The sequence below is a fragment of the Muntiacus reevesi genome, chromosome 10 (genome assembly GCF_963930625.1).
Source record: "Muntiacus reevesi chromosome 10, mMunRee1.1, whole genome shotgun sequence".
NCBI lineage: Eukaryota > Metazoa > Chordata > Mammalia > Artiodactyla > Cervidae > Muntiacus > Muntiacus reevesi.
Window position 1 is genome coordinate 40,941,615 of NC_089258.1, and position 13,736 is coordinate 40,955,350.

Genomic DNA, 13,736 nt, shown 5'->3' on the forward strand with positions numbered 1-13,736 from the left:
TTGCTTTTCCTGATACATCTGTGATTATCGTAAAAAATTAAAACATAGAAAGAGTGAAAGCTTCTATGTGGTGTCTTCCAAAAACATCCATCCTTAACTCTTTGGTATAGATTTTTACAACACCCCCCATTAGTTTTATACATCATTTATTCCTCTTTTTAAGCAGGGTTTATGCCAGTGGGTTAGCTGGGTGACAGGAAGAAGTGAGGTCCTGTCCTGTTTGGGAAATCAGACCAGCCAAGGATTTGTGGATCTCAAACTCCTCAGGGAAGCCGCGTGGGCACCAGAGGGAGTAAGACATGACAGACGGCAGATGGGCCACGGCCTCCCCTCTTCCTCTGGCCCAGGAAGAGCACACAGCAGCCAACGCAGCCAGTCCAGGCCTGGAGAAATGCATGTGCCACTTCTGAAGAACGAAATCCATACACACCACATGCAGAAAGAAACAGCTTCTCATCCCAAGAAAACCAGTAAAAGCGCACACTTTATTACATACAGTGTCACAGAGGGAGGCCACCTGGAAAAAACTCTCACACTAACACTGTCCGCTGTCATCCTACAGCTCCTGCTAAGTGTCCTCCCTCCCAGGCGATTTAATTTCAACCCACAACCCACAAGGCAGAAGAGCGAGGACTGTTTGGTGTCTGGAAACAGACTCAAAGAACAGAAAGCATTGAACCTCTAAGTCTGAAAAGAGACTTTTAGCCAGGATATGTGGTTGTATCCTGGTCCTTAGTAGTCAAGGGTGAGCCACCTCACAAAAGAGAGAAAATCATTATTTTAAAATTGAAAATAGAAATGCAGCTTAAGTTCCAAGTCAAAATGCTCCACATACATCTAATGAACTCAGCCATGACCTGGATCCGCGGTGGTTCAAGGCTTTGTAAAGTGAACTTGGAGATGGGCTGCGGGGGAGGGGACGCATGAAGACTGACGGAGTGACCCAGCTAAGGGCAGATACGCAGGGTGGCTCTGGGCACGGAAACTGCTGTTCTTAGATTTTTAAAGGTGATCTCACAGCTCCCGAGCGGAAGTGGTACAAATGTCACCAGTCGGATTTCCAGACCAATAGGAAGAGTACCAGGGTGCTTGGCTTCACAGGCATTTGTGAAATGGAAGATGCTTCCTAAAATTATAGCAGTTCAGGAGGGCTGACCAGTTCCTCCTTCAGCATCAACATATAAGACAGAAAAACGATCAGGCACATAGAAAAAGGCCCATATCTGTACAGATATGCCCAGTTTGACAGTGTTTTTTCAAAGCTCCTTGGATACAGTGTGCCTGACAGACTATGTTACGTAATGAATGGCAACCAACACAGCGTCCAAGAGTTGATAACATGCAGACACTAAAATATGTTTTCTAAAGATATGTTTTATCAAGTATTAGTCCTTAAGCTATTTAAATTGGTATATAAACCACTATTTATATGACTTAGAGAAAATCTTATTTTAAAAATTCAAATATTTAGAATCTGATATATGAGAATAGGCAAAAGTGAGAAAAAAAGCACTTCTGTGACAAGTATTTAGCTGGTTTGAAAGACAGAGGAATCATTTACTCATAAAGGGGCTCAACAAAGTTTAAAAAAAAAGCCCGCCTTATCCTAAAAGCACCTCTAGAGCAGGGGGCTAAGCCTCTCAAGAATCGGGTGATCATCTCCCTCGACCTTGACCTTTATCTCCAGTGCTGACAGGCACTGGCAAGAAAACCTCTCCTCTCAAGGAAGGGTTATTCTGCAACCTGCTTTGATTTTAGAAAGCAGACGGATGTTAGGAAAATTTCCTTAATTAAGATTCCCTGGAAGTAAGGCACAGGTGGCCCAGAGAAGCTGGGTGTTGCCCAAGGTCACTATTCTCTGCAAACATTTGTCTAGCCAGGGTGTCAGGCTGGGGAGACACTCTATCTTCTTGCTTCTGGCCTGGCTGCTGATAGAGGGTGCAGAATGACTCAATGAAGTTTGAAAGAAGATGGACTTCACCTATCATGGAACAATCTAAACATATGAACTTTTAAATGTTTTAGGGCAAGGTTATCGTACATTAATCACCAGTCTCTCTCTCTCATGTCATATTTACAAGAACCTTCATCTGCTGCTAGGATCACTACATATAGTAAGAATTCCGCACTCAACCTATGGAAAAAGGGAGGGAGGGGAATGTCAAGGTTCCCGCCCCACTACCTCCTGGGTGAGAGGCTGGTTTGGTACCCATCTCATCTCTGATCGGCTCCCGTGGCTCATTGTTTTGTCCCCATGACAGCCTGCAACATATCTATGGGCAGAGGGAAGATGATGGTCGAGTTTTTCTCGGCAGCGATGGTGGTCAGCGTCTGAAGGTACCGCAGCTGGAGGGCAGCAGGGGACTCGGTGATGACCATGGAGGCCTCTTTCAGAGCCCTGGACGCGTTCATTTCTCCCTCAGCCGCAATGACCTACGGAGCAGTGGCAAGGAGAGATTAAACCAGAGGAAACGCTGGGTGTCGAGCTGTAGCCTTCAAACTCGGGCCCAGCTAGCTCAGGCAGCACACGAAGTTTCCCAGGGAGTCGGCCACAACCGTTCCAAGGAGGACAGTTTCCAGACACTCAGTTTCTATATGGTCTTTCCCCTGTAACTGATTTGCCTGAGTGTGTGCCGGAGGTCAAGACGTCCTCTTTAGAGGAGGCGGATGGACTGGGGGTTGGGGGATGCGGACTGATGCGTACACAGTGCTATGGATATAATGGATAACCAATGGGAACTGAGCATAGCACAGGGGATTCTAGTCAAGGCTCTGTGGTGACCTGTATGTGAAGAAAATCCAAAAAAACAGCGGGGATATGTGCACACATATCACTGATTCACGGTGCCGTACACTAGAAACTAACATTATAAAGCAACTACACTCCAATAAGAATTTAAAAAAAGAAGACGCCCTCTTTTACTATTTATTGTCTTTCTCTCATTTCTAGGGCATCAAACAAAGGGAAAATTCAGAATACTGTGTAGGAGTTGAGCGAGTGAATGACCCCAATGACTGGATACAAAGCCTTTTGCAAGTCAGATGGATTTCCAATTCTTTGATTTCAAAGAAAGGAAAGAGGACCTTACTGTCCTGCAAGCTGACAGACAATTAAAAATGTTTCTTGATGAAAGATCAAAAAAGTCATAGGATTTTTCAGCACATAAATTCAGAGAGAGTGCTAAGAATTGTATAAAGGTACTTAAAAAAAACAAAAACCCTTCCATTTCCATGTACTTATTTATATAAATAAGGTTTCTTATTCCTCATACCTGTAAAAATGAAAAACAAGAGAACTGATGCTGAATCTTGCCTTATTCTAGCAATAAGTAACAGCCATCAACAAGACATGAATTCATTCCTCATTCATCTCATTGAGACCCTTGGTTGTAGTCAGAGAAAGCTGAGAAGTATTTTAACTTACATAGTAGATGTGTTTCAGAGGGGTGATAAAATAATTCATAACCAAATATATTAGGGAAAAGACTCTGTAGGGGATGGGAAACGAAAATATAAATTCAAGGAGAAAAAGGAAAAATGAAAATTCCGAACTATTAAAAGAGCTTATTTTCTCATCATTCTATAAAACAGAGAATGGAATCATTATGCTACCTAAATTTCACAGAAAGCATTTAAAAGAATGATGTTAACAGTTTTACCTTAAAATGTCAATATTTAAAACATGCCAGGACTTACATGTTTGGCAAGTATCCACATTCAAAATGAAAAAATGTACATGTCTACTTAAAATGTGAAATGGGACACACAGATTTTCTGAATTCCTTGAGGGGTTATGTGAGCAAAGTTTGAAGGCTTCTGGAAAGGTGGGCAGGGCAGGGGTTTAGCATTTAGGTGGTCTTGAGCTCAAACTGCAAACCTAACACTTCCTAGCTGAATGTCCTCAGAAAGGTTATTTAACATTCTGAGCCTCAGTTTCTTATTCTTAAAATGGGACAGCACCGACCTCATGGGACCATTGTGAAGAAGACAGAGGTCTATTATGTGTTGAAGTGTATAAACAGAGGCTAATTATACAGCTAGGGCAAGTGACAAGACCTAATTTTTGGATCCACCTATGCCCACCTACTCTGAATTCTTAAAAGATTCAGAAGCCAAATCAAGGCAGCTCTTTCTAAGTCCTAATCCTAGGAGGAGAGGTGTAAAGATACCATAACCCTCTTAAAAGTGTAGTCAGGCTGTTCTCACAGGAATCTCAAAATATCAATGGTTCTTTTTTTTTTCTCATGCTACATTTTTATTTCAATGTTATGCAATTTATTCAGTATATAACAATTATGACACCCACAGGGGATTTCTTAGAGAAAATAAGACTGCAAACACTATTACACAGATCCTAACAAACTATTAAGCTGGTAAATCTACAGCTGGGAGTACTATGAAGGTTTTTAATACTTCTGTGAATATGAGAATTGAAAGCAACGGTCTTATGACCAGTGTAATTTCATTCAGTTATACAGTAAACTCTGGGGGCCTCCCGGGTGTCAAGACCTGTGAAGGGCCTAGGGATAGAGGAGGGACTCTCTGACCTCCTTCAGCTCCTGGCCAAGCAGGGGAGACAGACTTGGAAGCAGATCATTTCATTCCAATGTGACAAATGCTAACTGAGGCATGTCCAAGACCCAGGGCTGGCAGGAAGAGAAAGGCAGTTTCTGCCAAAAGTGAAGTGGTGGGGTTATGCCCTCTGTGAAGCAGAACAACAGAGGATGGAGGCCTTGCTGTTTGGACTAAGGTGAGAAAGAATATTTTAGGCAGAACACATGAAAAGGTACTGCGGCATAAAAAAGCTGGTGTGTTCCAGGATCCTGTAAGGGGGTGAGCACTGTGAGGAAGAGGGGAAGATTGGGGGTGAACAGGGCAGAGGGGGAAGTGAAGCGTGACGGGGGGAGGCGGAAGGTGGGGGTGAAGGGGGAGGGCGGGAAGGGCAGCAGGGACCCAGGTGTTTGTCTTTATCCTGAAGGTGATGGGAAGCCTCAGAGCGAGTTTGAGAACACACTCCAACAGATGTTAGAGCATCAGTAAGAGAAGAGAAGAGAAGGGAAGGGAAGACTAGGGCAGCTGTCAGAGCGGCCTGGAGTCAGTCACCAGCGGTGGGGATGGAGGAGGAAACGGGCTGTCGAGACAGACTCACAGTGTGGGGTGGCCTGGGCGGGCTGCGAGGGGGACAGGCTGTGTGCAGGTTCTGGGCTGTGTGTCAGGGGAGACAGAGGAGCCTTACTGGAAGAAGGGACCAGGTTAGAGGACAAAACCTGAATTTATCCAGGGAAAGCATGATGTCCCACTAGGTGTGTGAGAAGGAACCAGTGCCAGCCACCCTGAGAGGGGCTCTGGGAACTGTCTCCCAGGCAGGCCCTGGACAGAACACACAAGCGGACCCTGCCACGGGCACAGCAGGCTCTGACTCTTCCCCTGTCATCTCAGATGTCCAACGAGGCGCTTTTTTTTTTCTGTCTGTACACAGATCAACTGCAAAGATAGCTCAGCTCCCATTACCAATCAACACACCATCTCTTGGCTGGGAAGCCAGACCCACCCAGCTGGGCACACATTTTGTTACCAGAAAAGCTGGTCTGAGCGAGCTGCCAAAGGGGGACACACAATACCCTAGCTGTGTCTAACACAAGCCGAGTGGGCGCTGTGGGCAGGGTCTCAGAAAGCAGCAAAGGCAACCCGTAGGCATGTGCCGTTTCTGCTGGAAGCGCCGGAGTCCCAGTCAATCGACACTTCCTATTTACGGAGTGTCGTGTCAAAGGCTGGTGTCGTCAGGCCTGTGGGAAGGGTCCTGCTGTCTCCTCCTGCGGCCCAGGGGGCTGCTCTGAGGGAAGGGCCCAGAAAGGCGGCCTGTATCCTGTGCTCCACCCGCTCGGTGATCACACAACTAGGCCCGGAGATGAGAGCCTGAGAACCCAGGCCAGGCACTTTTCTGAGAACCCTGACAAAGGAGAACAGGGAGACTCTGCAGGCACAGAAGACAGTACGTTTCCAGTCATGGTCTGAAAACCTTAAAGAGAGGTCCCGCTAACAGAACATGTTCAGGAGAATCTGTCCTTTTTGTAACTTTTCTCTCAAATGACGCTTGTGAGCACTCAATGTGCTCACTCCCTCTGCTGTGTTGGGCGCCTTCATCTCAGCCAACCACTATCCACCCAGCTAGCAGCAGACGTGTGGATAATTTCTCGTCGGCGGCAACTACAAAGCGCTGCTGGAACACTCCAGTACACGTCTTCTGGTGAACAGGCAAGTGCATTCCGCTCAGATCCATGCGGCCAGACAGTCCAGAGCTGTCATACCAACGTACGTTCTCACCACCGAGACCTACCCCTCACCCGCATTTGGATCTTTTTCTTTCTTGTTTAAAGCCGTTACAGTGAATGTTTACTGTGGCATCTGCTTGTGACATGAGTTTGCATTTCCAGCTAATTAACTTGAGGAATTTTTCTCTGAAGTCTATAGACTCTCACCATCTTTTCCTTTGCAATTTATTTAAGGAACAGTGACCCCCATTTCCCTGAGAACTTGAATACTGGGCCTTGTGGTTGTTGCATGGTAACTGGACTCTATGTAAGAATTAAACTCCTTGAGATTCTGCGTGTTAACCCCACCCTTAAAGACAGCCAGATCCAGTGAGAGCCCAGTAATGCACAATTCTATTTGACTTCCTTTATTTCTCCTTGTAAAGGGAAGTCAGGCGCTATCTTTCGTAACTGCGGAGAATGTTTGCAGAGGAGGCTCAGTCCTTCCTGGAAAGAAGGCAGTGAGGAGCACAAGCAATTCAGATTTCCACGGTCACATATCAACTGTGTGATTCTCAGGCAATCACATCACTTTTTTGGGATTTGATATTTTCATCTGAATAGTGGGATGGCAAATAAGTTTCATTTTTAGGGCCGATTTCAAGCAGCTGCAGGCTGTTACCTAGAGCGCATCAGGGCTTCCCAGGTAGCACTAGTGGTAAAGAACCTGCCTGCCAATGCAGGAGACACGAGAGACGTGGGTTCGACCCCTGGGTTGGGAAAATCCCCTGCAGGAGGAGATGGCAGCCCACTCTAGTGTTCTTGCCTGAAAACTTCCATGGACAGAGGAGAGGAGCCTGGCAGGCCACAGCCCACAGTGGGGCAGAGAGCCAGACATGACCGAAGCAAGAGGACGCCTGCACGTGTACCTGGAGCGCTTCAGCAGCATTCTGCGGTGGGAGCTCAGAGCGAAGCCGCGCTGTGGTCAGTGACAGCATGGGAGCTGGAGTGGGACAGGCAGCAACTGGGCAGGGATTTGTCGCCTTCAGAAGAAACCCCTGAGGACCCTTGGGGCACCAATATTCTGTGCAGTCTATGCATGATAAATTCTATTATTCAACATGGTTTGGAAACGGGGCTTTTGGTTAATGACAGATTCTATGTAAAAGGGATCCCTAATTTTCAAAATAACTAGATTATAGTGAGGCATATTTAATATCATTCTCATTGATACAATTTAATCTTCTAAATAAAACATCATGGTTTGGAGAGAAAATACTTGAGGCTTCTGCAGTATCAGAAGCATCAATTAACACGTTGTTGTTTAGTTGCTCAGTCACATGCAACTCTATGACCCCACGGACTGCAGTCCACCAGGCTCCTCTGTCCATGGGCTTTTCCAGGCAAGAATACTGGAGTGGGTTGCCATTTCCTTCTCTAGAAGATCTTCCTGACCCAGGGATTGAACATGACTCTCCTGCTTGTCAGGTGGATTCTTTACCACTGAGCCACCTGAGAAGCCCAATTAACACATTAGGAAAATCTACAAGTTCTGGTTAGTAAAACATTCTGTAGGCGGTGTATCAAATGAATCTATTTGGTGCTGGCTAAAAAATTAGAGTGATCCGCCTGTGGCTTCGGAGAAAGCAATGGCAACCCACTCCAGTACACTTGCCTGGAAAATCCCATGGACAGAGGAGCCTGGTGGGCTGCAGTCCATGGGGTCGCGAAGAGTCGGACACAACTGAGCGACTTCACTTTCACGCATTGGAGAAGGAAATGGCAACCCACTCCAGAGTTCTTGCCTGGAGAATCCCAGGGATGGGGGAGCCTGGTGGGCTGCCGTCTATGGGGCCGCACAGAGTCAGACACGACTGGAGCGACTTAGCAGCAGCATCTGTGGCTTACAGGGCATCCTAGCAGAAGGGCAGGGTTCTGTGGTGAGTCAATTATCACCAGCTGCTACTGTTTTCTAACAACAACAAATTGGTTCGCTGCTGGTATCTTGGGAGATCTGTCACGTCCATGGCAACTGCTCCCATGAAGGCTATCCACCTTTCTCCATCCATTCACAGGTGAGGGGTTGTGGGACCTTTTCAGGATCTTTGATCGAAGCTGGATCAGAGAGAATCACTCTGGTGTGAATTTGGAATGGGGGCTGGTCTGTTTCCCACAGCATTCAGCTGGGAGACACGTGCACTTGAGAATCAGACCTTCTCCCCCTCCAGCTGTCTGCGGTGAGACGTGGCCCAGGATGCCTGCCTCCTCTGAGGCTGCCTTCTGGTCTCTTGCTTTGATTCTGGTGAGGCTTGACTCTACTTCCTACCCTTGGGTTTGGTAAGACATCCCTATGAACTCATTTAAACATATCTTCTTTTCCAGATTCACAAACATTCCCTCAGCACCGCCCATGGATGTCACACACCCATGCAGGGTTAAGACACAGTCAGGGATGATGATAAAAAAAAAAGGCGGGGGGGAGCAGAAATCAAGGAAAAAGAAGTGGGAAAAAAAAAGGGCAGGGAAAGGAAGATGGAAACTGTAAGAAGGAAGAAGAACTTGGGAAAAGAATGAAAGAGAAGACAAAAATAAGGAAGGAGTGAATGTACGCAAACTGATCAGACAGCCTGTTCACTCTGAAGTCAGACTGTTAGTGTGTCCTGAACAGAGGACTGGGAGAATAACGCAGGGGATAAGCAGTTCTAACAGAAGGAGGCAGCTATCTGTGTACTGGTATTCTCAGGAGATGTGGTTTGTACAAAAGTGAGGTGAAGAGCAGTTTGTATTGTAACTCTACTTCTGTAAAATAAACAAGCCAGTAGACTAACAGCCTAGTCAACTAAACCCCAAATGAAAATCTGGAGGTATTAACATATACACTAAGCTGTTAAGAGTGGTGGCCTCAGCATGTATATTATCTGTGAAAAGCATGTATATTATCTGTGGTGAAACAGACCACCAGCCCAGGTGGGAGGCATGAGTCAAGTGCTCGGGCCTGTTGGGCTGGGAAGATCCAGAGGAATCGGGTGGAGAGGGAGGTGGGATGGGAGACCGGGATGGGGAATTCGTGTAACTCTATGGCTGACTCATATCAGTGTATGACAAAACCCACTGAAAAAAAAAAAAAGAGTGGTGGCCTCTGGTGGGAGGGGATATGATGTAAAGTGATGAGGGGAGCTTTCATCTTTACTACTTTGGGACTATTTTGATTTTTTATAACCAGCATGTTTTACATTGTATATTTAAAAAGAAGACTCAACAGGAAAAACAAACCACAAAAAAACAACAAAGCTACCTTGGCTCGGGCCTCCCGGGACGCCTCTGCCTCCGCAGCCATGGCCCTCTGCAGCTGCACGGGGAGCTTCACGTCCTTAATCTCCACACGCTCCACCTTTATTCCCCAGTCATCAGTGGCATCATCCAGGGTGCTCTGTTAGGAAGAGAGAAGGCTGGCTGAAAATGTTCAGCCCTCGCACAGGAGCCTAAGGCAGCTGTGTTCATTGGGATCTGGAGTGGGTGAGGTGCTGGTGGAGGGCTGTAGAGAGAGAGTTACCCACGGAGGCATGCAAGCTGAAGCGGGAGGCAGGATTACTGGGAAGCTGTTCTTGATTCTGCTACTAATAAGCTAATGTGGGTTGGCAAACGTTTTCTAAAAGAGCTAAATTCCTTCAGCCGTGTCCAAATCTTTGCGACCCAATGGACTGTAGTCCACCAGGCTCCTCTGTCCATAGAGTTCTCCAAGCAAGAATACTGGAGTGGGTTGTCATGCCCTCCTCCAGGGGATCTTCCTGACCCAAGAATTGAACCTGCATTCCTATGTCTCCCGCATTGGCAGGTGGGTTCCTTCCCAGTGCCACCTGGGAAGCCCTAAAAGGGTTAGACAGTGATTATTCATTTTCAGTCTCTGTTCAACTAACTCTCCCTTGCAGATTAAAAGTGGCCATGGAAAATAATATACCAATCAATGGGTGTGGCTGCATTCTAATAAAACTTCAGTTATTAAAACAGGTGGCCAGAGAGCTCCTGAGCTAATGTGCGTCTGTGTGAGCCATGGTACTTCTTTGTGATTCAGCCTCCTCCCTTGACAATGGCAGGAGTGAAATCACACTACTCTATTTCACATAATTGCTGCGGGTATCACGTAAGACCAAAGAAATCTACACAAACAGTAACAGCTCAGATGTATAGTTCTTGATCTTTTTTGACCAAGTCAGATTTGATTCATCATCTGTTACAAAGGCAAGATTGGAAAGGGTAAGAGTTACAAACGAAGTCACAGGACACAGAATGTGGCTCTAACTACACCTGCCCTGTCTTGCAGAATAGCCTCTGAACTATTATGCTAAAAGAAAAAGGCTAACACTAATTTTGGGGGTAAAAAATATACACTGGAGGGAATTAAAAACCAATGCATGCATAGGAGTGTTATTAACTTATAACCTACTTATGTGAAAAAAAATCCCCTTCCATCAAGTTTGGGGAGAGTTTTCTACGAAGAAAAAAAGGCCAGTGATTCTCCAAGTTGACTTAATGAGAAGCTCTCAAATGCCCGTGGACCCGACACTTCACTTCCCAAATCTGCAGCTGAGTCGAGTCGGCGGCCCTCACCTGCATGTTGTGTGCAATCTCTTCCCTGTCAGAGAGGATCTGGGAAAGGTTCTTGGTGCCCAGGACGTTCCTCAGGGTCGTCTGTGCCAAGAGCCGGGTTGCCGAGTCGGCGTTGGTGATGTTCGCCACAGCCAGGGTGGCGTTCTGCACACGGTAATAGACCACGCCGTCCACACTGATGGTGACGGAGTCCTTAGTGAGGATCTACGGCATGGGGAAGCAAGGGGAGGCCTGTCAGTCTCCTCTTTAATAAAACCGTGAGGACTGTTATTCCACCGAACGTCTTAAAATAAGAGCTGATTTTTTTTTAGTAAGTGCTATTGACTGAATGTTTGCATCCCCCTAAAATTCATGTTGAATCTCCATCCCCAACGTGTTGGTGTTTAGAGGTAGGCCCTTTGGGAGGCCATGAGGGTGGATGGGATTGGCACCCTTACAGAAGAGACCCCAGAGAGACCCCTTCCCCTTCTACTACGTGAGGATATAATGAGCAAACAGTGATCTAGGAATGAGAAGGTAGGCCCTCATCAGACACCAAATTTGCTGGTGTCTTCACCAGCACTACTTCAGAACTGTGAACAATACATATCTGGTTTATAAGCCACCTAATTTATTTCAGCGGCCCCAAGGGACTAAGACTGCAAAGTATCAGAATGTTCACTGTGTCTTAAAAATTTTAATAAAGTACATTCATTTACTATTAATTCCATTCATTCATTTGATCATTCAACAAATACTGAGACTTAGTCACAATCAATAGCAGGAACTGTGCTAGGTTATGGGGATAAAGGTATGAAAAACAGTTCCTACTTTCAAGGAGGTCAGGGAATCAAGGGACGCACTAAGGGACAAAGATGGGACAGTTGTAGGTGGCAGGGGTGAGACACAAACTAAGTCTTGAAAAAGGAAATAAAAATTTTCTGAGGATGGAATAAGAGTATTCAAGGCAGATAATCATGTGTGAAAAGGAGTAGAGGCCCTGTTTGATGAACTTTAAGTAGCACAGTGTCACAGGGACAAAAGAAGAACTGAACTCTCTCCACAGGGTGATGTGCTTCATAAAACGGTTACAGGACACAGACCCAGGCTGTCACTGCTTCCTGTCACGTTCAGAGGCAGAGTCCTCGGTCTGGTGCAAAGCCCTTTGACACCTGCCCTCCAGCCTCCTTCCTCCCCACCCCTGCACACGTCCTCCGCTAGACGTGGGGGCTCCCACACACACCACGCTCCATGTCCCAGGCTTCCTGCAGGTGTTCCTCTGCTAGGATGTCCCCCCATCTCTCCTCCTCACAGCATCAGACGGGAATGGCATCGAAGACACAGCTCAAGTGTCCTCTAGGAAACTTGCCTGCCCCCCCGGCAGAGTTACACACTCATTCCCTCATCCATTCCCTGCAGTGACGTGATCTGTTGACACCACTACCTCCCTGTTCAACCATGAACTTCCTGAAGGCAGTTTGTCTTTCTATCTCTAGCACGGGCAGAGTGCTTGATACACAGCAGGTAGTCAATAAAACGAGAGATGGACTAGACTGAAACATGGTCCCAGGGACAGAGAGAGGGAGGAGTAATGTGGGAAGAGTCAGGAGACCTCAACTACAGCTCCAGCTCTGCTGGTTCCTCCTTCAGGGACCTCCAGCAAGGGTTTTAGACTCTTTGACTTAGCGATTCCTCATTTGTAAAATGGGGCTACTAATACTGCCCAATTCTACACAAATTTCTTTGAAGGTCAAATAAGATTTTTGCAAGTGAAGCCATTTTGAGAGTGTTAAAGAGTTATGTACATGGAAAAGTAAAAAATGACAATAAAAAGCTATTCTGTCAGGCATCAAAAGAGTTAATTCTTTTTTTTCAGTAACCTAAAAATACTTCAAATTTGGAGAAGTGAGGTGTTTGTAAATAGATACATAATATATTACCATCTTGTGTGAAAGTTAATTTTTTCCCATGATGTGATGGAAAATGTAGGTCATTTCTAAAGGAATTTTTGCCACAGAGACTGCCACGCCTGGAGCTTTGCAAAGTTGCAGCCTCTCTATCTACTGATTGTTGTAGGCAGAATGTTTATCTCCCTTCATAACAAGTTCACAGGGGATCAGAAAAAGGACTGCTTGCCAAGTTTCAAACCACTATGTGTTCAGGGAGCAGCCGGAAGGCAGACGCTTACGTGACCCTGCCAGATGCCTGCCATGTTTACGGAGGAAGGTGCCAGAGCTCCCCGCTACCCTGAAAGGGCTCCTTCTGAGAGTCAGCCTTCCACACAGAGAATATAGACATGCTCTCAGTCTTGCTTTGACGGGTAAAAATGGTTTCTGGTGTCACTACGTATGTACGGACCACAAAGTCTCACCTCACTAACTACTCGGCTCAGGGCCAGCAGGGGAGCTTCTGCGTTGGTTTCTGGATTTTGTGACCAGGCTCCAGCACTTTGCTGAGGACCTGGCCTCTGGCCAGCAAACACCAGCAGTTTTCTTTGGTCCTTGCCTACTTTCTCGGATTCTGCTGTGAGCTTCAACAGTGAGGCACTGTGAAAAAGCCTGAAATAATTCCTAATATAAAATATCTTATTATCTAAAATACCAAATGGGCAGTTTCTAATTCTTTGGCTTCTAACCAGTTTATCTAGAATACTGTCAAGAACTGTAAGAAGAATGTTCTATCAGAAACCCAGAGAGAAGTGTGGTAGGGAGAATGCTGACGACAGTGGTAATGGGAACATTATACATTATGGTATGTTTTGTAATAAGCACTTTCATAGCACTTACTATTTATCAGCCTCTGCTCTAGGCACTTGACACAGAGCGTCTCATTTAGTCCTCACAAGAACTCTATAGAGTAGGTCCTCCTATTATAGCCTCTATTTTATAGATGAGGCAA

General features: G+C 46.1%; 1 protein-coding gene across 1 annotated transcript in view; it reads right to left on the reverse strand.

The window, feature by feature from the left end:
- Window positions 1-466: 466 nt before the first annotated feature.
- STOM (stomatin) overlaps window positions 467-13,736 on the reverse strand; it is a 30,858-nt gene continuing 17,588 nt past the window's right edge. Inside the window, exons 5-7 of the mRNA XM_065946603.1 lie at window positions 10,860-11,063; window positions 9,547-9,681; window positions 467-2,433 (exon numbers count right to left, since the gene is read on the reverse strand). Of these exons, the coding sequence (XP_065802675.1) occupies window positions 2,239-2,433; window positions 9,547-9,681; window positions 10,860-11,063 (534 nt within the window). The 3' untranslated portion in view covers window positions 467-2,238. The remainder of the gene's footprint in view (window positions 2,434-9,546; window positions 9,682-10,859; window positions 11,064-13,736) is intronic.